This window comes from Arachis ipaensis, chromosome B7 (genome assembly GCF_059453495.1).
Source record: "Arachis ipaensis isolate K30076 ecotype BB chromosome B7, ASM5945349v1, whole genome shotgun sequence".
NCBI lineage: Eukaryota > Viridiplantae > Streptophyta > Magnoliopsida > Fabales > Fabaceae > Arachis > Arachis ipaensis.
In genome coordinates, this window is record NC_142442.1 from 64428220 (window position 1) to 64453110 (window position 24891).

Sequence of the window (24891 nt, forward strand, 5' to 3'; positions counted from 1 at the left end):
AAGTGTAACAAGAAAAAATGTGAGCAAATCTCTAATCAATCGCCACCCCCATAAAAGTGTGGCCATTGACCACTTTTGGCCACGCTTTTAAAGCATGGCAAGAAAAAAGCATGGCCATAGGCCTTTTTTCTTGTATTATTATTATTATTATTATTATTATTAGAGTAAAGTATCGTTTTTGTCCCCAACGTTTGGGATAAGTCCCAAAGTTGTCCCTAACATTTCAATTGTCCTATTTAAGTCCCTAACGTTATAAAATTGACTTAATGTTGTCCTACCGTTAGGGATCCGTTAATAGAATTGACGGCGGGATAAAATTGAGACGATTTTAAAACGTTAGGGACTTAAATAGGACGAAAACGTTGGGGACAAAAATGATACGTAGAAATAAATTTTAGTTTTATCCTTCAATAATATCAATTTTTTACTGTATATAATATTCAATTATTTTTTAATCACATCTAAATAAATTACACTTAATCACACTATTTTCATTCTAAATAATTTTTTTATATTTTTATATTAACTTATAACTTTAAGTGTAAAATTATAAAAAAATAAATTTATTTACAATGAAAGTAGTGTGATTAAGTGTAATTTATTTAGATGTAATTAAAAAATAATTGAATATTATATACAGAAAAAAAATTGATATTTTTAAGGATAAAATTAAATTTTATTTCTATGTATCGTTTTTGTTCCCAATGTTTTCGTTCTATTTAAGTCCCCAACGTTTTAAAATCGTCTCAATTTTGTCCTGCCGTCAATTTTGTTAACAGATCCTTAACGTCAAAACAACATTGAGTCAATTTTGAAACGTTAGGGACTTAAATAGGACGATTGAAACGTTAAGGACAACTTTAGGACTTATCTCAAATATTAGAGACAAAAATAATACTTTACTCTTATTATTATTATTATTATTTCCTTCTTTGGCCGAAGCCATAAAGAACAAAAGGAAAGAAATGAAACAACGTGGGTTTTGTATATATATATATTTCATGCATTTATTTTCACCGAATGGAATTTGGAAAAAAAAAAAAAGGAAAGAAGGAGCCGAAGCAAAGAAAATAAAGATTTGTGATTAAGATAACAATGACACTTAATCTTTTCTCTGATAAATCACCCTTCCACTAAACAAATATCTTCTCTAATCATCATCATCAATACATTTGCAATTGGGTTCATTTCTCACTTACGGGAAAAAAGAGGGAAAAGGACCGTGGATGGGAGAGAGGTTTTCATGGCACCGTTGAAGTTCCGGCTTCGATTCTTGCTATCCGTATCTCCAATAAAAAATCTAATCTGATAAAAGTGTTTGTATTCTGTTCTTCTATATATTGATGTTATTTTTATCCGATAAAAATTGACAGTGATGTAGTTCTTCTTCTCTTTAAATTCGGCTAATTGAAGTTCTAGAAAACATAGACAATTCATGACGTTTTCTTCTTCAGTAGATCAATCAAAAAACTTTTCTGGAGATCTCGTTAGTTTGATTTCGTACGGAGGTAGGATTTGGTAACTTTATAATAATTAAATATAAATTTGATAAGTGAATATTGATTGGGTTGATTATTGTTTGATTTTGGTTGAGTTTATGATGAATTTATGTGATATATTGATGTATTTATGAAGTTCATGGCTTGACTGTGATAAAACCCGTAGGGATTGAATTGTTTTGGTAATTTTTGGGGTTGGAATATCGTTGAGAATAAATTATAAAGTGGTGGGTGTGATGGCCAAGAGATTAAATTAAAAGTTAAGAAGAATCGGTAAACGAAAAACTCAAAAAAGGATTAAAGCACAAGTAATATTTTGAAAGGAAAGGACTAAGGGTTTCGGTTTTGGTACAAGAGTAAGTTTAGTATTTAAACTTTGTTTTCGAAGGGTAACATTGTATTTGTATATAAAAATCGAGGTACAATTTGTAATTATATAAGTTTTCGGGTATTTTGGGTAATAAATAAAGTACGGGGAGTAAAAATGGATATTTTATAAAAGTTTAGGGTTATTTTTATAAACATGAAAATAAGTAAGAGTTCCAAATATAATTTTATAAAATATTAAGGTTAAAAATATAGAATATTAAATTTGTGATTTAAAAAATAATTAATAAAAATTTAAAAATAAGATTTTATAAACTAAGTTTTAAGAAAAGATGTATATAAATTATTTATTTATTATTTGAATTACTCTATTTATATTATTGTTAATATTTTATTATGAATATTAATTAGTAGATATATTATTAATATTATTATAAGTCAGAGAAGAGCAAATAGAGTGGTCTTAAAAGCTTTAGAAAATGCAGACTTAATTAAAGTACTATATAATTCTTTTTCATAAGACACTTAGGGAAAGGCGAGGGAATAATGCAGAGATAAATTATATTATGGAATGATAAGGAAAGAAAAGAAGAAGAAAAAAAAGAAAAGGAAAGAAAAATGTTAAGAAACCTCTACGACAGGAGAGTAGAGAGCAAATATTAAAAGAATTTAAAAGAATCCCTGCCAAAGGAGGGAAGAGCACAGAAAAGAAAGAAAGAAAGAACGAAAGGAAAATGAGATAAGCAGAGATATGGTGCTGAGTCCACCGAGATTTGCTTTCCAGAGATACATCGGCCACTCTAGGGGATGGTCGCACCTGTAAGACAGAGGTTACTTACAGAGGATATTAATACATACATTGACTAGAGAGAGCCTCACCTATAAGACCGAGGTTGCTTATAAAGGTTATGTTTGTATACATCGGCTCAAGAGAGTCACACCTGTAAGACAGAGGTTGCTTACAGAGGTTATGACACTGGAAACCAAACTTAGACAAAGGTTGCTGAGTTTCGTTGGGAGTGGGTCGAAACCGACAGATGAGCTCATTACTTGCACTAGGGATAGACATGCATCATACTTGTTTGCGCATATTTATTTGTGAGTGTGTCTTTTGTGATTGTGGGTGTGCTAAATGATTGTTTGAATTCTATGTTCTATAATTGTTGAATTGGATTGTCCTTTGTTGACTATTAATGCTGACCAAGTATATATAAAATAAACTAAACTTCTAACCCCGATCCTACTAAGAACTCCCCAGTTCTTACCCCTATTTCCATCCCTTTCAGCTACAGGTGCGGAGGTTTAGTGCGGAGCTACAAGAGCATAGAAGATTATGTTCACGAGTTGAGTTGTTAGAATTTATTTTTCCCTCGTCATTTGTTATTTTGGTTTTAGAGGGGTAGGATTTGTATTTGAGGATCTTTGAGTAAGTCTATGTATATAATGCTACGTGGATATATATAATTTTGTGATTAAATGATTTAAAATACCGACTCTTCGTTTTCTTGGTGAAAGTTTCGGTTCGTATTCGTAAAGGCTCAATATTAAATAAATATAGTATGAAATTGAAGGTTTAGAGATAAATAATGCCTGAGCTTTTAGTGCGATCATGAGGTATTAAAAGTTAGAGTGTTACACAATGAGGTGGAGTAATAACATTTGTTAAAAGGGTTGAATTAATAACTTATTATTTTTTAACCCTTTTGACCCTTAGTGTAGTAAATAAATTTTATAGTAGATTTTTTGCATTTTATCTGACCGCGCGAGTAAAATAAAAATAGAGGAAGGATAAAAAGAATAATACAACCATATATTTTGGATTTAACTTTTAAATATAGCAAAATTTACGTCTAGTTTCTACCATAAATTATCTCAAAAATCTCACTATCATCAAACCAATTATAGCCATTCATTCCAATAAATTCAAACCAAATTCATTAATTACCTATACACTCAAACCAAATTTATCATAACCAGTAGAGTCAAACCAAATCCACCAAACCAGTAAAACTAAGATCTTTAATTACTTGCATACATAAATTAAGCATGCCTAACCATTGAGCTCAAACTAAGTGCAAGAAAACCTATAAGTGCTAATCCAATTTAGTTAAAAGGGATTATACAAACTCAAATTAAGTTCATACATTTGAAAATTATAAGAACCCGATTTTGTAGTAGAACGATTTTTCAGACATTCTGTGACTGCAATTCGTAAAATTCGAGAATCACGATTCTTTTCATTTTAACGAGGTGGGCCCAGGCCTAATATAAAAAATTTCATTAAAATAATAATTTTTATATAGGATGAAAAAGTACTTATTAACAATGACAATTAATTACTGAGTTCAAATTCAACCAGTAAAAATTTTTTGAATATTTTTTGATCCGTTTATCTTCACTAAAATATTTTAGAAATACTTTGAAGTTGAGATAATGTATAATATTAGTATTATTCATACCAGTATAATTATCTGTTTTATCTGATATGGTAAAAACAAGTGATCAAATAATTACCACTTTTAATAATTATCTTTTAAGAATTGATGCATCCGCATCTTTAATGATTTGCCTTCTTGATTTCAGTTAATTTACTAAGAATTTCTGTTGAATAAGCAATGAATTTAAGGTTATAAAGAACATTACTTTAATTAGTTGAATTTCATTGATTATAGGAAGCTTTAAAAGAAAAACAGAAAGAAATTGAACAAAAAAGAGGATGGAAAGCAACAAGTAGAATAACCCCTGAGATAAACAGAAAGTTTTCTGTGGCAAACAGAAGCTTCCCTGAAAGCACAAGAAAGGGATGTGCAATGTGAACACCATCACATACCACGTTGGGACAATTCACCTCATGCGTACGCACAAGTTGGTTTTCATGTGGTATATGAAATTCACCACGTACAACGTTGGGAAGCATTCATAAGCCACAATTGAAGGAAATTGGCTCACGTACAACGTAGCCTAGTTCACGTGGTACGTGAGCCCAACAGAGAGCATTCCAAACCAAGAAATTGCTTCACGTGGCACGCAAGACATCTCATGTGGTACGTGGGATTATGTACACTTCCTAGGACTTCAATTAAAGACCATTTTCTCCAATTTCTCAACCTTTTTGGAAGATCAATCACAAGCCCATTGATGATGACATTAATTGAAGATTGCAAGCAATTAAAGAGGAGATCTTTTCGGAGGAAAATAATTAGAAAAAAGACTTTATTTGATTTTAGTTTTGATTCGGTTTTGAAGTTTGAATTTAAATTTTATTTTCTAGGGTTAGTATATAAGGAAAGAGGGTTAAGAGCTCTGTTAAGAGGTTAGAAGCTCTGTTAGTTCCATGGATTAATGCAATAACTTTTCTACCTCTAATTAATGAAATAATTGTTAGTTCCATGGGCACACGGCTCTCAATTGTTGGTACAGGTATGATGGCTATGGTAATGGAAGAGCTAAAGATGCGTCACATTCGCACAGCCCTAGCGCAAATTTGTCATACACAAATGCCTTGGTTTAGAATGATGCTGAATTTGCTACTCCAACAACGCTGCAAAATCCAGATTAGTTTCCAGATTCAGGAGCCACGCACCACATGACTGTCGATGCTCACAACTTTGGGAAAAAGACTGAATACGCTGGTTCAGAAAGAATCACCATCGGCAATGGTTTAGGTTTGCCAATTAGTCATATTGGAAGTTCAATTTTCATTTCAAATCTGAATAGAAAACACTTCTTGCTTAGCAAATTACTGTTAGATCCAGAAATTTCAAAGAATTTGTTAAGTGTCTATCAGTTTGCAAAAGATAATAGGGTATTTTTTGAATTTCATGATGATCATTGTGTTGTCAAATGCAAGGTTTTCAAGGAGTTCATACTCCAAGAAACAGTTGATAAAGGATTGTACAAATTCTCTGGATTCCGTCCAAATTTAAGAGATGATGTTACTGCTGCCTTGCTATCTTTAGTACCTGTGTCAGGAAATAATGACTGCTTGTTATAGCATGCTCGTCTTGGGCATCCATCAGTTTCGGTAGTTAGTCAAGTTCTTAAGTCATGTCATATTCCTTTTAAATCAATAAATTTTGTCTATTCTTCTTGTTGTATTGGAAAGGCACATCAACTTCCTTTCCCTAAATCTGATTTTCTTTACACAAAATATTTAGAATTGGTCTTTACAGATGTTTGGGGACCTACCCCGGTTGCTTCAGTCAATAATTGCAAATACTATGTTCATTTTATTGATGCTTTCTCACGTTTCACTTGGATTTATCTGCTGTCCTCTAAGTCCCAAATCAGATATGCATTTGAAAATTTCCAATCTATGGCTGAGTTGCAATTTGGAACTAAGATTAAATGTGTGCAAAGTGATAATGCTAAAGAATATGTTAGTTTGGCTAAGTGATGAATGAATTTTGCTCGATGGTCTAGAATTTCTTCTTATAGAAAGGATAACTTCGTTGTAAGCATAGTTCTAAACCAACAAACAATTCCCACATCAAAAATTTGAGTTGTCACAAGTACAAACCCCTAAATTTTATAAACCGAAGTATTTAAACCTCGGGTCGTTCTCCCTAGGAATTGCAATAAAGTGCCTTGTTATTGGTTATGGAGTATGTTTTAGGATTTTTGAGATGATGGACAAGAAATATAAATGGCAAAGGAAATAAACTAACAAAAAGGTCTTGGCAAGGTTAGGTGGTCAAGGATCTCTATCCTAATCACTAACCACAACATGAGAATTGGCAAGGATCAATCCCACTAAGTTAACCCCTAACTAATAATAGATAAAAGTCAAGTGAGCTATATCAATCCAAGTCCATAAGTCCTCGTTCTACACCTAATCAATTGGTGAGATCTAGCATTAATGGCTCCCAATCGTCAATCACTTGAACATTAGTGACTCAAGAGTTCCTAAGTTACCTTCCCAAGCCAAGAGCACAAAATTCTCTACTCTAAGATCCAACCAAGCATTTTATCAAACACTTGGAAGGCATAAAAGGAAAGCATAGTAAAATTGCAAGGAATATAAATCTACACTACTCAATTACAAGGAATTAAACAACAATAAAGCAAATCAATAATAAAAGAACATGAATCATAAATTGCATTAAAGGAAAATAGAAGAAGAAAGAGTGCATCAACAACAAAGTAAGCAATTACAAGAATGAAATACAAAATTAGAGAGAGGAAGAGTAGAGGAACAAGAAATTGTAAAGGAAAAGTAAATCAAAGCATGAATTAAACCTAGATCTAAGAAATTCTAATCCTAATTCTAGAGAGAAGAGGGAGCTTCTCTCTCTAGAAACTAAACTACATGATGCTAACACTTCAAACAATTGCTCCCCCCTTTGCTTGGACTTCAATTCTGCATGAAATACACTCAGAAACAAGTTGGATTTGGGCCTGGGCAGCTCAGAAATCGCCCCCAGCATTTTGCCTTTAAGTGGGCCACGTGAGAGTACCGGCGCGTGCGCGCCATGTGCGCGTACGCGTCGATTGGCAAATTCTCCATCCGCACGTGCGCGTCTGCATGCGAGACCACTTTTGCGCGTGCGCGCCTTGTGCGCGTGCGCGCCTTGTGCGCGTGCGCGTTCTTTGATGCACTCCCAATTTTTTTGTTTCTTCATGCATTCTCCCCTTTGCATGCTTTTCTACTCATTCCTTCCATCCAATACTTGCCTTATAACCTGAAATCACTTAACAAATACATCAAGGCATCGAATGGAATTAAAGTGAATTGAATTTAGCTATTTTAAGGCCTAAAAAGCATGTTTTCACATTTAAGCACAAATCAAGGGAGAATTGCAAAACCATGCTATTTCATTGAATAAATGTGGGAAAAGGTGATAAAATTCCCCAAATTAAGCACAAGATAAACCACAAACTTGGGGTTTATCACTAAGTCTGTGCAGGATACAGGTATTTTGTGGAGGTTTTCCTGCCCATATGAACACCAACAAAATGGTGCCACTGAGCGCAAACACAGACACATTGTAGAGATTGGGTTGACATTATTGGCAGCTGCGTCTATGCCAAAAAGGTTTCGGGGGATGCCTTCATGACTATCGTCAGGTTGATAAATTCTCTACTAGCTCCGGTGCTAAACAACGTTACACCTTATGAAAGACTGTTCAACTCAAAGCCTGATTATCTGTCTTTTAAAATCTTTGGATGTGTATGCTTTCCTTATACCAGGCCCTTGATAAACGGATTTTTGACGGTTTAGAATTTCACAAATGAAATCTCGTTGAAGTATAGTCTCTAAACCAACAATAATCCTTTCATGCAAAAATTTGTTTGTCACAAGTACAAACCCCTAAAATCTATAAACCGAAGTATTTAAACCTCGGGTCGTCTCTCAAAGGACTTGCAGGGTAGTGTTCTTGTTATTGGTTATGGACTTGTTTATTTTGGGGTTTTGGATGAGGAATGTGAATAGTAAATGGTAGGAAAACTTTATTCACAAAATGGTCTTGGCAAGGTTTGGTTGTCAAGGGTCTTCATCATTATCACTAGCCACAAGTATGGTAGTTGCAAGGATTAATCCCACTTAGTCATCCTTAAATCGATTAACAAAGGAAAGTCAAGTGAGTTATATCAATCCTAGTCCATAAGTCCTAGCTTTCCACTAATTGGATTAATGAAGGCTAGAGTTAATGGCTATCAACTATCAATCAATTGGACACTAGTGACTCAAGAAATCCTAAGTTACCTTCTCAAGCCAAGAACATAAAATTCTAGTCTAATATTCTTCCAAACATTTAATCAAACACTTGGAAGGCACAAAAGAAAAGTATAGTCAATCACAACAAGAATGAATTCTAACTACAATCGAATGTAAAGAATTAACAACAACAATCAAGGAAATCACAATTATCATGAATTACCTCAAATTGCATTATTGAAAGAAAATAAAGAGAACAAGAGTATCTCAATTACAAAACCTAGAAACAAAATAAGAGAAATTACAACAAGAGAATAGGGATAGAGAGAAGAACCAAAGTGTAGCAATCATCAATTGAAGGTAGAAGTAGAAGGAGACTTGAATTAAACCTAGAACTATGAGATCCTAATCTAACCCTAATTCCTAATCCTAATTCTAGAGAGAAGAGAGAGCTTCTCTCTCTAACTCTAACTACTTCTAAAACTAAACTATGACTAACGATTAAAGTATATTGATTCCTCTTCAATCCTTGGCTTAAATAGCATCAGAAATTAGTTGGATTGGGCCCACAAGGCTTCTAAAATCGCTGGCCACGTGTTGCATTAAGTGAGTCATGTGCCACCAACGGCGCGTCTGCGTACCGTGCACGTGCGCGCCCCTATGCGCGATGAAACTATGGAAAATCTTATATCGTTTCGAAGCCCTGGATGTTAGCTTTCCAACCCAACTAGAACTGCATCATTTGGACCTCTGTAGCTCAAGTTATGGTCAATTAAGTGCGAAGAGGTCAGGCTTGACAGCTTTTTGGTTCCATCATTTCTTCATGAGTTCTCAAACTTTACATGCTTTTTCTTCATTCCCTTAATCCAATCTTTGCCTCCTAAATCTGAAATCACTTAACAAACATATCAAGGCATCTAATAGAATCAAGGTGAATTAAATTTAGCTATTTTAAGTCCTAAAAAGCATGTTTTCACTCTTAAGCACAATTAAGGGAGAAGTTATAAAACCACGCTATTTCATTGAATAAATGTGGGTAAAAGTTGATAAAATCCCCAAAAATCAATACAAGATAAACCCTACAAATGGGGTTTATCAACCTCCCCACACTTAATCCAAGCATGTCCTCATGCTTAAGCCAAGAGAGAAACAAAGGGTATCAACATTTATTCCATGTAAATGAACTACATGAAACCTAAACTATATGCAACTAAATGCAAAATGGTTTTACCTACTTGGTTAAAAATAAATCAATCCTCCAAGTCATACGTGCACAAGTAGGGCCAAGATCATATAACGATTCATGAATCCTACCAATTCGAATATCAAAATGAAGTTCAAGTAGACTTGCGAGAAGAACGCTCATGAAAGCCGAGAATCAAGGAATTGAGCATCGAACCCTCACCGGAAGTGTTTGCACTCTAGTCGCTCGGTGTTTGGGGTTGATTCTCTCAATTCTCCCCTAATCATGCTTTCCAAGATTTGTTTTTCTTCTAACAATCAACAATTATTCAATGCATGCATACATGTATCATGAGGTCTTTTCTTTAGGTTGTAATGGGGCTAGGGTCAAGGTAGGATCATATATGGCTAGTGGACTTAAGGATTTGAATCTTTGATTAACTTAAACTTTCCCACCTAACCTATATAATGACCTATACAATTAAGTACTAATCTAACTACCCATTCCTCACTTTTTCACATACTCATGCATTTTCTTTTCATTTCACAACACTTATGCATTGATTCTTATTGAGCTTCATTTTGGGGCATTTTGTCCCCTTTATTGCTCTTCTTTTTTTTTCTTTCTTTTTCTATATACATTTTTTTCTTTTCTTTTCTTTTTTTCTTTTTCACTTTTATTTCTTTTTCTTTTCATTTTTTTCTTTTTCTTTCAAACTATACACAAGAACATCAATGCATAAGGTCTATACATTTAATCAATACATGAGTATGTACCAATTTCCCAATATAAAAATACAAAACACAAACACCCTTTTATCCCAACCAATGTCCCAAAGTTTTCCCACTCTTGGATGACACTCACACTCACTAGCCTAAGCCAATCAAAGATCCAAATAAAGGACATTCATTGTTTTCCGCTTTAAGGCTTGTAATGTGCTAAAATAAGAACAAGTGAGTTAAGCGTAGGCTCAAAATCGGCTAACAAAGGAGAGTAAAAGGTAAGGCTATTTGGATAAGTGAGCTAATGAAATGATGGCCTCAATCATATAAATGCATGAATACAAGGAATAATGGGACATATAGATTCAAACAAATCAAAGATCACAATCATAGAAAGAGAACAATTACACGCAAGAAGGAAAATAAGTGGTTATAAGATGTAACCACACCATTAGGCTCAAATCTCACAAGCTTGTGTTCTTAGCTCAAAACCATGTTCCAAAATAAATTCTTTCAAGCAAGTTCAACAAAAATTTTCAAATTGGTGGGGTGCCCTAAAAACATAGTTTTTTTTTTTTTTTTTGGAAAAGAAATCATCACCATAACCAAGTAGTCCTAATATGAAAGAAGTGGTAAGAATATGTACAAATTCTAACTAACATGCAACCTATCATGCAATGCAATAGCTACTCCAACAAAGAAAAATAAAAAAATTTGGTGTTGAAAAGGAAATTGTTACCCATGGAGATCGGTCGAATGACCTCCCCACACTTGAAGATTGCACCGCCCTCGGTGCATGCAAAGGAGAGCAAGGTGAATGGGTTGCTACAATTGATGAGCTTCTTCGAAAGGTTGTGCGGATGACTTGTTCGTTGCCCCATTTAAAAGCTTTTCCGTTTCCTCCTTTCTTGGTGGCCAACCTAAAAGGAGAGAAAAAGAAAGAAAATTAAGCCTACAACAAAGATATCAAAGTAAATAGAACATAGGCGGGGGCTAATGCCAAATAAGAGTATGATTCTCTACTACATGGTAGCTACAACATGTGAGTGAGAAATCAATATAAGCAAAAGGCATATCAACTGATACTTGATGCAAGAGTAAAGTTAAAGCATGGAGAGTATATTGAGCATCAAGATCAAATAAGAATTGACACAAACAAGATTAGTGATACGCATGAAAGCATTTGATTCTATCCTAACTCAATGATGAAGCGGTACAAGAAAAAAAAACAAAGGGTAATGAATTAGGAAGGACTAAAGCACTAATCTTGTGTGTTGACAAATATTACAATTAATGTAACAAGTCATGAAGCACCAAAACAAATGCAAGAAATTCTCAACAATTTAGTGAGAGAATTCAACACCATTATTAAAATGAGAAATTTAGAAAATAAAATGAGAACAAATAGAATTCAAATGCAAAGAATAAAAGTATGCAAATGTAATAGACAAAAGGAAATGGAAGAAGAGAAAAAAAAATTTTTTTATATATTTTTAATTTTTTTTAGTATTTTATTTATTTATTTATTTATTTATTATTATATTTTTTTTATTATTAAAAAAAATTTTTTCTTTTTTTTTATTTATATTAAAAGAGAAAAGAAAAAAAATCTTTCAAGAGAGGAAGAAGAAAAAAAATGAGAAAGAAAGAAGAAAAGAAGAGGAAAGAAGGAGAAAGGAGGAAGGAGAAAAGCAGGGTGCAAATCCGCGCACGCGCGCACAGCGCGCTCACGCGTGGATGCAGCAGGGACGATCCGCACGCGCGCGCACAGCGCGCTTACGCGTGGATGAGCTTGTGCTCCCAGCAGAATGCTGGCACAACGCGCGCACAACTCTCTGGTTTTTGTACCAGAAGTTGCGGAAGTGCAATGTGCGCGCGCGCGCACAGCGTGCTAGCGCGCCGATGGCCGTTTTTTTTTTTTTTGCCCAAAAAGCAGAAAAAATGCCCAAGAGCTCTCTATAATGTCCAAAACTCTTCTTTATTCAATCAAATATCAAACAATTCACAAAAATGCAATTTGATTTTAGGATTTATTCATCTACTACTAATGAATACAACATACTAACAACCAATCTTTACAAAGAAATCAATATGAAATGAAAATCTACCTACAATGGCAACTCAAATCACTTATTATACAAAACCAAAAGAGAATGGAAAGAGGTTACCATGGTGGGGTGTCTCCCACCTAGCACTTTTAGTTTAAGTCCTTAAGTTGGACATTTTGAGGGGCTCATTGTCATGGTGGCTTATGTTTGTACTCATCCTTGAATCTCCAAGGATCTTTGCCTCTCAATTGGTTGACAGAATATCCAACCGTCTTCACCAAGCTTGGGCAAAGTTCAACCCAAGATATGAGTCCCCATAGTTGGTCTTCATTCAGCGAGCCGGGGTCCCATATCTTATCTTCGCACCCGTCTTCAATTTGATCTTCATACTTTTTCTTTCCGGGTGGTTGACATATAGAATTCTCTTTAGCACACCTAGCCTTCCGTCGAGACCCATGCAAAGTGGTATTCTTCCAATCATCATTCCTATACCTTGAAGCTTTGACCTTAATGAGCCTAATTCCCAACTCGCAACCACTACACAACTCATTCTTGCTTTTAATTCCACAAAGAGCTCTAAGTTGTCCATCCGTTTCAATCAAACCATATTCAAGCGAGAAAGTAAAGCTTATGGATAAGAATTTTACCCACTTGAATATTGTGTTGGATGGTGACTCGGGAAGGGAGACCTCCCCACACTTAGATAATGCAAGGTCTACTTCCTTGTGCTCTTCTTTGTGTATTTCCACCTCTTTGCGAGCTTCCTTGATTTCAACCCTTCCCCTTTTATCACATGGCTTAGTGTTGTCTTCAAGAACTTTGATTTCTTGCCTAATGGGAGGTGGTTCAATTTTGGATAGAAATTCATTGATGAATAAATCCATTTTTTGGTCAACCTCTTCATATTCTTCAATTTCGATATACACCATGCCAACGTTTTCCTCTTGGTAGCTCTCTTTCTCATTGCTCACCAAGGGTATGGGAGGTTGTGCACACTCTTTTATACTTTCAACTCCATGTCCAATGGGAGAGGATTCCATTGTAGAGAGAAATTCATCCATGATTGAATCCATCTCTTGATAAGCCTCTTCCAAGTCTCCAACGATGATATGCCTTGGAGGTTGCGCACCCTCCTCAGCATCAATATCAAGCTTCTTGGAAGAGTGCTCTATGATGCTACATTCCCTTGGACTTTCAACATCTCCTAAATCTTCAACCACCTCTTCCTTTTCTTCAATGATCATAGCTTCCTCTAGTTGCTCCAATACAAAATTTGACTCCTCCTTCTCCACCGAATTTTTCAATTTCTCCTTCATGCTTTGCTCTTCTTTTGACTTCTCACATGTGGTCACGGAGGTACCTTGAGTATTCAAGCATTGGTGGGCTAAAGTGTGCACCACCTTGGTCAAATTGGTCACAAACTCAAGTGTATCCCGCTTCATGGCTTCTTGTCCTTGGAGTAACAAAGTGAGAGGATCGTCTATTGGGGCTTGGGGTGAATAGGAAGGTTCATTATTTTGGAGAGAGGGTTCATAGTAGGAAGGTGGTTCATGGTAGTAATCTTGATAGGGTTGTGGTGATTCTAAAGGTTCCTGCTCATAATGATCACAAGGATGTGGTATGGGTGATTGGTTATATGATGGATAAGGGTCACATAAAGGTACTTGGTAGAAAGGGGCTTGTGAGTATGGTTGAGCATCATGTTGAGGATAAGATTCATAGGCATATGGTGGTGGTTGATTGTCATAAAAGGAGTCACCATAGCCATTGAATTGACATGCATTACGATGAGAATTATACCTATAAGTGTCCGGAGGTTGATGCCAATAAGAGTGATCAATTCCTTGAGGCTCCTCCCATCTTGGAGTGTTCCATCCTTGGTACATGTTAGCATTGAAGTTCACATTCCCTACAACACAATTAGAGCCAAACTCATAGCCAAAGTGAGAATTCATTATGGAAAAAAAAAATAAAACTAACAAAATCTAGTAAACAAGCAAAAGACAAACTATTTACACTATTCACATATGTACAATAACCAATAACATAACACCATTGCAAATCCCCGGCAACGGCGCCATTTTGATGATTGGGATTTTTGACGGTTTAGAATTTCACAAATGAAATCTCGTTGAAGTATAGTCTCTACACCAACAATAATCCTTTCATGCAAAAATTTGTTTGTCACAAGTACAAACCCCTAAAATCTATAAACCGAAGTATTTAAACCTCGGGTCGTCTCTCAAAGGACTTGCAGGGTAGTGTTCTTGTTATTGGTTATGGACTTGTTTATTTTGGGGTTTTGGATGAGGAATGTGAATAGTAAATGGTAGGAAAACTTTATTCACAAAATAGTCTTGGCAAGGTTTGGTTGTCAAGGGTCTTCATCATTATCACTAGCCACAAGTATGGTAGTTGCAAGGATTAATCCCACTTAGTCATCCTTAAATCGATTAACAAAGGAAAGTCAAGTGAGTTATATCAATCCTAGTCCATAAGTCCTAGCTTTCCACTAATTGGATTAATGAAGGCTAGAGTTAATGGCTATCAACTATCAATCAATTGGACACTAGTGACTCAAGAAATCCTAAGTTACCTTCTCAAGCCAAGAACATAAAATTCTAGTCTAACATTCTTCCAAGCATTTAATCAAACACTTGGAAGGCACAAAAGAAAAGTATAGTCAAATTACATTATTGAAAGAAAATAAAGAGAACAAGAGTATCTCAATTACAAAACCTAAAAACAAAATAAGAGAAATTACAACAAGAGAATAGGGATAGAGAGAAGAACCAAAGTATAGCAATCATCAATTGAAGGTAGAAGTAGAAGGAGACTTGAATTAAACCTAGAACTATGAGATCCTAATCTAACCCTAATTCCTAATCCTAATTCTAGAGAGAAGAGAGAGCTTCTCTCTCTAACTCTAACTACTTCTAAAACTAAACTATGACTAATGATTAAAGTATATTGATTCCTCTTCAATACTTGGCTTAAATAGCATCAGAAATGAGTTGGATTGGGCCCACAAGGCTTCTAAAATCGCTGGCCACGTGTTGCATTAAGTGAGTCATGTGCCACCAACGGCGCATCCGCGTACCGTGCGCGTGCGTGCCCCTATGCGCGATGCAACTATGGAAAATCTTATATCGTTTCGAAGCCTCGGATGTTAGCTTTCCAACCCAACTAGAATCGCATCATTTGGACCTATGTAGCTCAAGTTATGGTCAATTAAGTGCGAAGAGGTCAAGCTTGACAGCTTTTTGGTTCCATCATTTCTTCATGAGTTCTCAAACTTTACATGCTTTTTCTTCATTCCCTTAATCCAATCTTTGCCTCCTAAATCTGAAATCACTTAACAAACATATCAAGGCATCTAATAGAATCAAGGTGAATTAAATTTAGCTATTTTAAGTCCTAAAAAACATGTTTTCACTCTTAAAACCATGCTATTTCATTGAATAAATGTGGGTAAAAGTTGATAAAATCCCCAAAAATCAATACAAGATAAACCCTACAAATGGGGTTTATCAGCCCTACAACTCCCATAAAATTGATGACCGATCTAAACCTTGTGTATTTCTTGGTTATGGAGTGCAACACAAAAGCTACAAATGTTTGACTGCCGCATGAAAAATTATCCTCAGCACTCATGTCTTTTTTATGAAACAAAGTTTCCCTTCAAGACTGGTTTTGCTCATCCGACGACGTCTCCCTCTCCTCTAGCTCCCTTTCAGAAAATTCTCCTCTTCCTATTATTTCTAGTAACCCTATGTCATAACCCCAAATTGCTTTACCAGACACAACTAACTCCTTCACTATCACGCCTTCATCAATCAACTCTAACAATCTATCACCACTTGCACCTATCCCTGCCCCTTCTTAGCAACCTATTCAGGCCTCTCCTGCACCTCCTCAACCCCGACATTCCATGGTCACATGGTCGAAGAATGGTATTTTTTAAAACCAAAATATATCAAGCTCAGCTCACCCCTTTTTTGGAGCCAAAGAATTACAAAGAGTCTCTCACCATACCTCATTGGAAGCAAGCAATGGATGAAGAATATGGAGTTCTTATGCGAACCAGAACCTAGAGTTTAGTACCGCTACTAGAGAGAAGAGAACCGATTGGGTGTCGATGGGTGTTTCGAGTTAAGTACAACTCGGATGGCTCTTTACAGAAGTACAAAGCCCACTCAATTGCTTAGGGCTTTAGCCAGCGACCTGGGTGGATTTCAAAGAGACTTTTAGGCCTATCATTCGTCCCACATCAATTCGAATGGTGTTATCTCTTGCTGTCTCCAAAGGGTGGAATATTCGGCAGTTGGATGTGAACAACACCTTCCTTAATGGTGATCTCTTTGAGGAAGTTTATATGAAACAACCCACTAGTTACGAAGAAAATTTGACTTTAGTTTGCAAACTATCCGAGTCCCTATATAGACTCAAACAAGCTCCTCAAGTTTGGTACACAAAGGTCTCTGGGGTACTGCAACAGCATGTGTTTACTACCACAAAGGCTGACACATCCCTGTTTACAAAACTCTTTACTGGACATTTGACTTATGTGCTCATTTATGTTGATGACATCATTGTTACTAGCAGCTCAAATCAGTGTATCGCTGAGGTAATTACTCAACTCAGCTTTCATTTTTCCTTGAAAGACATGGAAAACCTGCATTATTTTCTTGGACTAGAAGTAGCACACACTACTTATGGAAATCTTCTATTATCTCAAACTAAATATGTCAATGACATCTTAAGGAAAGCCAATATGGTTGGCTGCAAGCCATATGCAACTCCAATCCCTTCCTCTCTGAAACTTAGCAAAACTGGCAATCCTCCCTTCGGTGATCCAGCCCTGTATCGTGCAGTTGTTGGGAGTCTTCAGTTCCTCACAATCTGAAGCACACTGGAAGGTGGTTAAGGGCATTTTGTGGTACATCAATAGCATTGCTAGCTTTGGTTTGTGGATTCAACCAGCTAAAGAGCTCACTCTCACAGTTTATACCGATTCTGATTGGGGGTCTGATCCAGATGATCAGAAATCAACCAACGATTACTGTGTGTTTCTGGGATCCAATTTAATTTTCTAGTCTTCAAAGAAACAGCATGTAGTCTCTCGATCGAGCACAGAGGCCGAATATCAGGGTGTGGCTGATACAGTTACAGAAGTAGTCTCCATTCAAAATTTGCTGCATGTTATTCATGCCCCAGTGACCAAATCGCCTGTGATTTACTGTAATATTCTCAGTGCGGTTATATTAGCTGTGAATCCAGTTTTGCACTCCAAATATAATCATGTTGAGTTAGACATTCATTTTGCTAGGGATGATGTCATGAAAGGTCGAATTCAGGTTGTTCATGTCCTTGATGTGTAGCAGATTGCAGATATTTTCACAAAACCTATTTCCTCTTCCTTGTTCAGTGAATTTTGAAGCAAACTCAGAATTGTTGACAAAACAGCCCTTCGTTGAGGGAGAATATAATGAAGGAGATAAAGGAAGTTAGCTTATTGTTAGGATTACTAATAGTTTGTTAGTGAGTTTATTATGTCCTAGTCAGCATTCCCTGTAACTATATATTATAAGATACACATGTAATTACCCTAATTAAGTTTGTTAACAATTCATTCCTAACACACTTCCAGAATCTTACTCTTTTCCTATTCTCTCTATCTCTCTCTGGCCTGATACCTATAACCTTAAAAATGGGGTGCAGTTAGACATGAGATTTTTTCCCCGATAGCATGGAGCTTTGATTTTGAAATTAGGAGAAATGATAAGGTTTACAATTGATGAGAAGTCAATTTTTTGTTTGTCACAACAGGAGAAAAAGGAGGTGATGGTGGTGCTTTGTGTGAGAATGAGGTCGGTGCCTTCCGGAAAGAAGATGATTGTACGCTCACACACTGTGACTTCCGGTGTCGCAATTGCAGGCAGATGCTGATTTTGGAAGACATGGCAGTGGACAATGACTAGAGATAATCTTAGAATTGGTCGACATCCACTTGTTTCTGCAACACTAACCTTGAAATCTACTTTGAGATAGTGATAAAGAGAAACTGAAAATTTGGTTTAAAATTGAAAACTATAGATTTCTTATTACGCAAAAAAAATCGACATCATAGTTAACTTTTAATCTAAAATATATGTTAAGATATAAATATGCATTAAAAATAAATTAAATCACACACATATATATATATATATATATATATAATTAATTTTAATAGTTAATTTTAATATAAGAATAAATTATTCGCCAGTTTTGATTTTTTTTTTTGGCGTCTAGTGTAGGAAGCAACCAATGGATTTGAACCCCTTGTCCCCTTGCATATGTGCTGTGATGATTGCACACGACTCCCTGTGCATCTCTTTTCATTCATTTATTATTTGATTTTCTTTTTCCAAATTAGATAGCAAAATGAATTCCCGCCCATCCCATAACAAAACCTCTATAAAAGCTTCTCTCTCCACCAGTCCACCCACAACTCACTTGTGGGGCTTGTGTGAACATGAAAATGGTTTGCCGCCTAGACACAAACGACGGACACGTGGCTTTGTCATGGCTTTGCTATAGCTTGACTATATTTTAGATTTTAGAAGATAGTGAACCAATGACTTGCAAAATAAAAAATAAAGTATCATATCATTAATTAAGCAAACATCCAAATGAATCATCCGCAGGAGAATACATCATCACAAAACTAATACTTCTGATACAATATTTGGGGTTCTAAATAAAATGAAATAATAGAACTCTACTCAAATGAAACTGTTCCAATCCAAAAAAGAAGCCAGACTCTCAAATTTTAAGTGACTACTAGCAGCTATGACTAATTTGGCTTATGATGTTTCACTCAGCACGGGATTGGCCTGCTCTGGATGAGAGGATGATACCGACGATAAGGCCATAGAGAGCAAGAGCTTCAGCAAAAATCAATATCAGAATCATTCCGACAAACAACTTCGGCTGCTGAGCATTAGCCCTGAAAAAGTCGGAGTAACCTTAGTCGGCGTCAAAGGATTCTCTAATATATTTGCATATATATTCATGCACAACTCTGTTAGGTAACCAAACGGGTGGTGTAGCCAATTGCAGCCAACTAGTGAAAAAAAGAAATCTATTAAGGGAAAAAAAATAGCACCACAACTCAGGAGTCACCCTAATTTCACCAAGTATAAAAAACATCCACAAAAAACAAAAACAAACGTCTGAAACGTAACAAAAAGAAATATCCAAAATCATTCTAAAAAATTACCAAAAACTCTTTCAACAATTATGGTAAAGAAGAACGCATCATTTTCGAATATAGAAACATCCAAAATCTAACAAAAAAGAGATATCTAAATTCATTTTAAAAAATCCAAAACCTAACAAAATGCGACATCCAACATTATTGGAAAAAGAAAATCTGAAAACTAAGAAAAGAAACATCTAAAACTATTTAAAAAATATCCAAAACCTAAAAAGAAGAAACATCCTAAACATATAAAACAGATACATTCAAAAACTACAGAAAAGAAACATCCCAAACAAGAAAAAAGAATCATACAAAACCTACAAGAAGAAGAACGCGGCGAGAGGTGTTGGGTCCGGTGGAGCGGCGAGAGGTGTTGCACGGAGAGGTCCGGTGTTGCAGCGATCAGGGTTCGATGGAGAGGGGCCCAGCGCCGCGGAGAGAAGAGTTGGGGGGGGGGGGGGGGGGATGCGGCAACGCGCGAGGGACAATGGACCTTGAGGGCCCTGGAGGGGAATTGCAGTGGGAGATCACGGCATCGCAAGGAGAGGAATTGGAGGGGGAGGTCACGCTAGGGGGTTGAGGTTGGATGGCACATGTTTCTGAACCTAATCCAAGTTTTTTAGAATTTCAAAATTAGATGTTTTGAAAAGTTGTTCAAGTTTGTTGCACATAGAATTGGTTACCTATACTTTCTCATTCATGTATGCTATGGTAAGTTTAACAAACAAGCAGCATGCAATGGAGACTTGCACACATTGGGATTATGAAAGAAAAAAAAGGACAGGACTCAATAAGTTAAGAAGCTATACGTGGGCACATCAATATTTGCCATTCAAATGACAACCATTGGATAAACCAGTGAAATGATGCAACAATATTCATCTAGCTATACTAAGCTCATTGGACTAACAAAAGTTCACCTTTTCTGCCTTACTAATATTGACAGAAACAAGACCCAAGAAATTTCTTAAAATCAAGAACTTCTACAACAGCACTGGAAGCAATTCATCGAAAAGAAAATATGCAAAAAAAGCTTTAAAGAACAAAATAAAGACAACATATGATCATCAGACATTTGATATAAATAAAAATATGAACAGGAAAATTCACAGCATAATACAGCATGAACGTCCACATGAAACATTCAAGCGTATGTTATGCTTATTTAGACAACATTAGCATTCAGCAATCACTGGATAACCAAAGTAATGCTCAAGAGTAAGCATGTACAGAAATGACTTTTCACAATCCATACAAGCTTAGAGAAATATATAAGATACCGTAACTCAATGATGAAAAATACACAAAAAGTTTGTCACTTTAAAACATGCTTTAAAACATTTTAGATTAAAACCTGACAAACTTTCAGTTCATTCGTTGTCTTTACCATAACCATAACAGCAAAGAGCCAAACACTTTCAGACAAGCAATATGGAGTTAAAAGAGTTGGACTAGTAAAATAGATTACTGTTTAATTCTTGATATCATGGTAAGAGAAGGGACTGATTACATGTATTTGTGTGAATGACCCAAAATAAGAAGATTTAAGGCATCTAACAAGAAGAAAAGCCATCAATATTAGTTATATATGCTAGCGCCAGGCATGAAAGCTGCATTTCTATTAATAATTTTTTCACTTGGTTTTAATGTTTCTATTAAGAATAATATCTCAAATCAGTCCCGAAAGAATTTTTAGTCAGTCCTAAACAAATTTTAGTCACTAAATCAATCCTTAACATTTTATTTTGTTAGACATATCAAACCTCATGTCAAAATTTGGTAAAAAATTAGACATATCTATCTCTGTCATTATTTAATAAAAGACAAAAGTCACTGGAATAGAAGTTTGGGGTTGATTTGGTGATTAAAATTAGTTGACCACTAAAGTGTCCGACTAAAAGTTTGAGAGACTGATCTTTGGGGTATTACTCTGTTTTTTAACTGCCTTCACCAATTCTTAACTTCCCTCCACATATTCATGGCATCATGGGTTTTATTTTTTCCTTCTGGCTAATGCTGCTATTGGCGATTTAAGAAATAAGAAAATTGGACACCAAAGGTAGTTAAAGTGGTCAATCCCCTAACAGATTCAATATTTATTTTACTATTTAATTTCTTAGTCCAATAAAAGAAAACGTTGTATTGAAGCAGAGTTCGCAGCACAGGCATCAAAACAAATAAGCAACAAAAGGGGATTGTGAAGAAAAAGAGCAAGAATACCTGACGCCAGCATCACCAACAATTCCGATGGCCATGCCAGCGGAGAGACCGGCGAGGCCACAAGCGAGGCCGGAGGACAGGTGGGCGTAACCGTCGAAGAGATAGTAAGACTTAGCCTTAGGGTTAATGCCAGTGCTGATGATAACGGCAATGATGAGGCCATAAATACCAAGCACGCCAGCCATCACAACTGGCACTATCGACTTCATCACAAGCTCAGGCCTCATCACTCCCATCGACGCCACTCCCACTCCACTCTTCGCCGTTCCGTACGCCGCTCCCATACCTGCCAACCCATCCCCACCCAACAATAAATAAATAAAATCATCTCTCGTTTCATTTTTAGTAATAATAATAACAATAATTAGAAAGAAATTCAAGACGATGTTCGTGTATTTTTCATTTTTGAGCGATAAAAGAGAAAGAGAGATACTGACAGGAGAAGACGAGGGCAGCAGCAGCACCGAGGAAGCCGAAGAAAGGAGCAGTTTCGTCGCCGCTGAAGCCTGCCATCTTTGATTTCGATCACTTACTTACAGTGGCACCCGTCTTGTCTTCTCTTTTGGTTTTGAAAGATGAGATGGGAATGATTGTAGTGGATGATGTTAGAGTGCTAAGAAGTAAGAACATAATCTCGGTGGTGTCTGGAGAGATGGAGAGATCAGATCTAAAACTAAATTATTGGCATTGAAGTGTGAAAATGTTATTTTTTTGAGAAAATAACAATTAGGTCCGTCCTTTTTTTTTATGCGGATATTTTTGTTTTTGCGGAATGGAAAATATATTCATGTTTTTGACCCCTCTAAAATGTGGATAAATTTATTCTTCCATTGAATTTAATCCGTTGGACTCGACGAAAAATTCTGACATGGTAAACGTGGAACTGACCTATTCGTTACGGGATGACACGTGGCTTTAAACTTTTGGAAACAAAGACATATTAGTCCCTACGCACCAATACGACGCCGTTTCACCACCTCCCTTCCAAACACACTTTAATCCCTTTATGCAATACCTAGAAGACTGATAGTTAAGATTATGGTTGGTATAAAATTTCTCAATGAAACCCCGTTATAAGTATAGTTCTAACCAACAACAACCCTTGAATCAAATTTTAAAAGATTGGTTGTCACAAAGCTCAATCCCAATAAAAATAAATCGAAGTATTCAAACCTCGAGTCGTCTCACAAGGAATGGGCAAACATGTGCATCAATATTGGTTAGAATCCCGGGATTGGGAGTCATAAGTAAGAAATTAAATCACTAGACTTAACATGCAAGAAATCTTAGAGTGCAAGGAACTAACTCAAGTAACTAAAGTAAAGTGAGAGCAATTTCAATCTACCAAAAGAACATGTAATCTAATTCTACTCTAGGATGAAGTAAACAACTAACTAAAACAATAATCAAGCAAATAGTATTTTTGGGTTTGAGTGTGAACAATAAAAGGCACTCTTGGCTAGGCATGGGAATTGAGGTCACCATCCTTGTCTAATAACCATATCTTGACAATTATGAGGAACCAAGGTCATTAAATCTACCTCTATGCTTAAAGTAAGTATAATGTCTACTTCTAAGCTTGAAGTACGTTAAATGGCTTAGTCAATTTCAACTCATAAGTCCCAATCCATCTACCAATTGACTTAGTAGAGGATTAGTGTCAATGGGTATCAATTTGACCAATAGGGCTCTCAATTCACCAAATCAATTAGACCCAATGACTCAAGTTTACCCAATCTCCTTAGCCTAGGCCAAGAGTAAAAAGAACTACTCCTTAATCAAAGGAAACATTTCATCAAACACATAGTATGCATTAATAAAAGACATATTCAAATTGCAAATTAATTGAGAACTACAGTACCCACTAACAATTATCAATGAAAAACAACTCAAATAACACTATCCATCATAGAAGACATCAATATGCTAGTAGAAATTCAAGATCCACAAAATTCACAAAATGAGAAGAAAATGGGAAACTAACAAGAACATCAAAATTCAAACACAAGATCTAAACAAAATTGTGTTAGAGAATTCAAATTGAACAATTAAAAACTAGAATTAACAAATCCAATTCATAATTCAACAAGGGAAGATCAAATCAAACTAGATCTAGAGAAGAGTATAGTTTCTCTCCCTAGAATACGAGAAATATAACTAGCCAAAATGTGTGTCAAGTCTACAATGAATGATCCCCCCTTTCCCCCTAGGGTTCCTGGGTCTTTTCCATGCAGAATCCAACTGAATTTGGGCCTGGAGCTCCTCAAAAATCGCCAGCCACGATTTCATTAATGAGGTCACGTGCTGCGCGTCACGCGTACGCGTCGCTTGAGTTTTGCGATCCACGCGTACGCGTCAGGCATGCGTACGCGTCGATGTGAATTTCGCCAATCCACGCGAATTGGTGACTCTTGTGTGCCATCCCTAGCTTCTTGTACCCATGCGTGCGTGTGGGTCACGCGTGCGTGTCGCAGCCAATTCTCCAAAGCTCAATTCTTCATGTTCCTCCACTTGTGCATGCTTTCTATCTCTCTTCTAGGCCATTCTTACCCTATAAACTCTGATACACTCAACAAACATATCACGGCATCTAATGGCAATAGAAGAAGAGGATCAAAATATGGCATTTTAAGGCAAAAGAAGCATGTTTTCCACCATGAAGCAAAATTAGGAAGAGAACACAAAACCATGTAATTTATATGAATAAGTGTGGAAAACATTGACAAAACTCCCCAAATTCTACACAATATAAACCACAATTTTGGGGTTTATCAAATCTCTCCACACTTAAACCAAGCATGTCCTTATGCTAAAGATAAAAAGACCAAAGACCATAGGAGAATAGGGTTCATGAAGTGCAAATTACCTAAATGAATGCATGCAACTAATGCAAATGTATCTACCTACTTGGTCAGAAGTGACTCAACCTTCCAAGAACAAGTATGAGCACATTGGGCCAAAATAACAAGATAAATTACGAATCCCACC

The 24891-nt window shown here is 36.0% G+C and overlaps 1 protein-coding gene across 2 annotated transcripts; it reads right to left on the reverse strand.

Annotated features, from left to right (window-relative positions):
- Positions 1–19061: 19061 nt before the first annotated feature.
- LOC107609515 (V-type proton ATPase 16 kDa proteolipid subunit) lies at positions 19062–22599 on the reverse strand. 2 transcript variants are annotated; one of them, XM_016311508.2, is made up of 3 exons: positions 22341–22599; positions 21904–22189; positions 19062–19428 (listed from the first exon to the last, which is right to left on the reverse strand). In XM_016311508.2, the coding sequence occupies exons 1-3, from the start codon at positions 22414–22416 to the stop codon at positions 19296–19298; spliced, it is 495 nt and encodes a 164-aa protein (XP_016166994.1). In that variant the 5' UTR covers positions 22417–22599; the 3' UTR covers positions 19062–19295. The 2 variants fall into 2 exon arrangements, with proteins under 2 accessions (XP_016166994.1, XP_020961566.1); XM_021105907.2 differs by having other exon boundaries at positions 19062–19545; positions 22341–22572.
- Positions 22600–24891: the final 2292 nt, after the last annotated feature.

What these genes read in the sequence shown, in the direction of transcription:
- LOC107609515 (XM_016311508.2), bottom strand. Translation starts at nt 22,416, where the DNA reads ATGGCAGGCTTCAGCGGCGACGAAACTGCTCCTTTCTTCGGCTTCCTC. An exon ending in TGCTGCCCTCGTCTTCTCCT is followed by an intron (nt 22,190 to 22,340) that starts GTCAGTATCTCT and finishes ATGGGTTGGCAG; the next exon opens with GTATGGGAGCGGCGTACGGA. An exon ending in GTTGGTGATGCTGGCGTCAG is followed by an intron (nt 19,429 to 21,903) that starts GTATTCTTGCTC and finishes CGACTTTTTCAG; the next exon opens with GGCTAATGCTCAGCAGCCGA.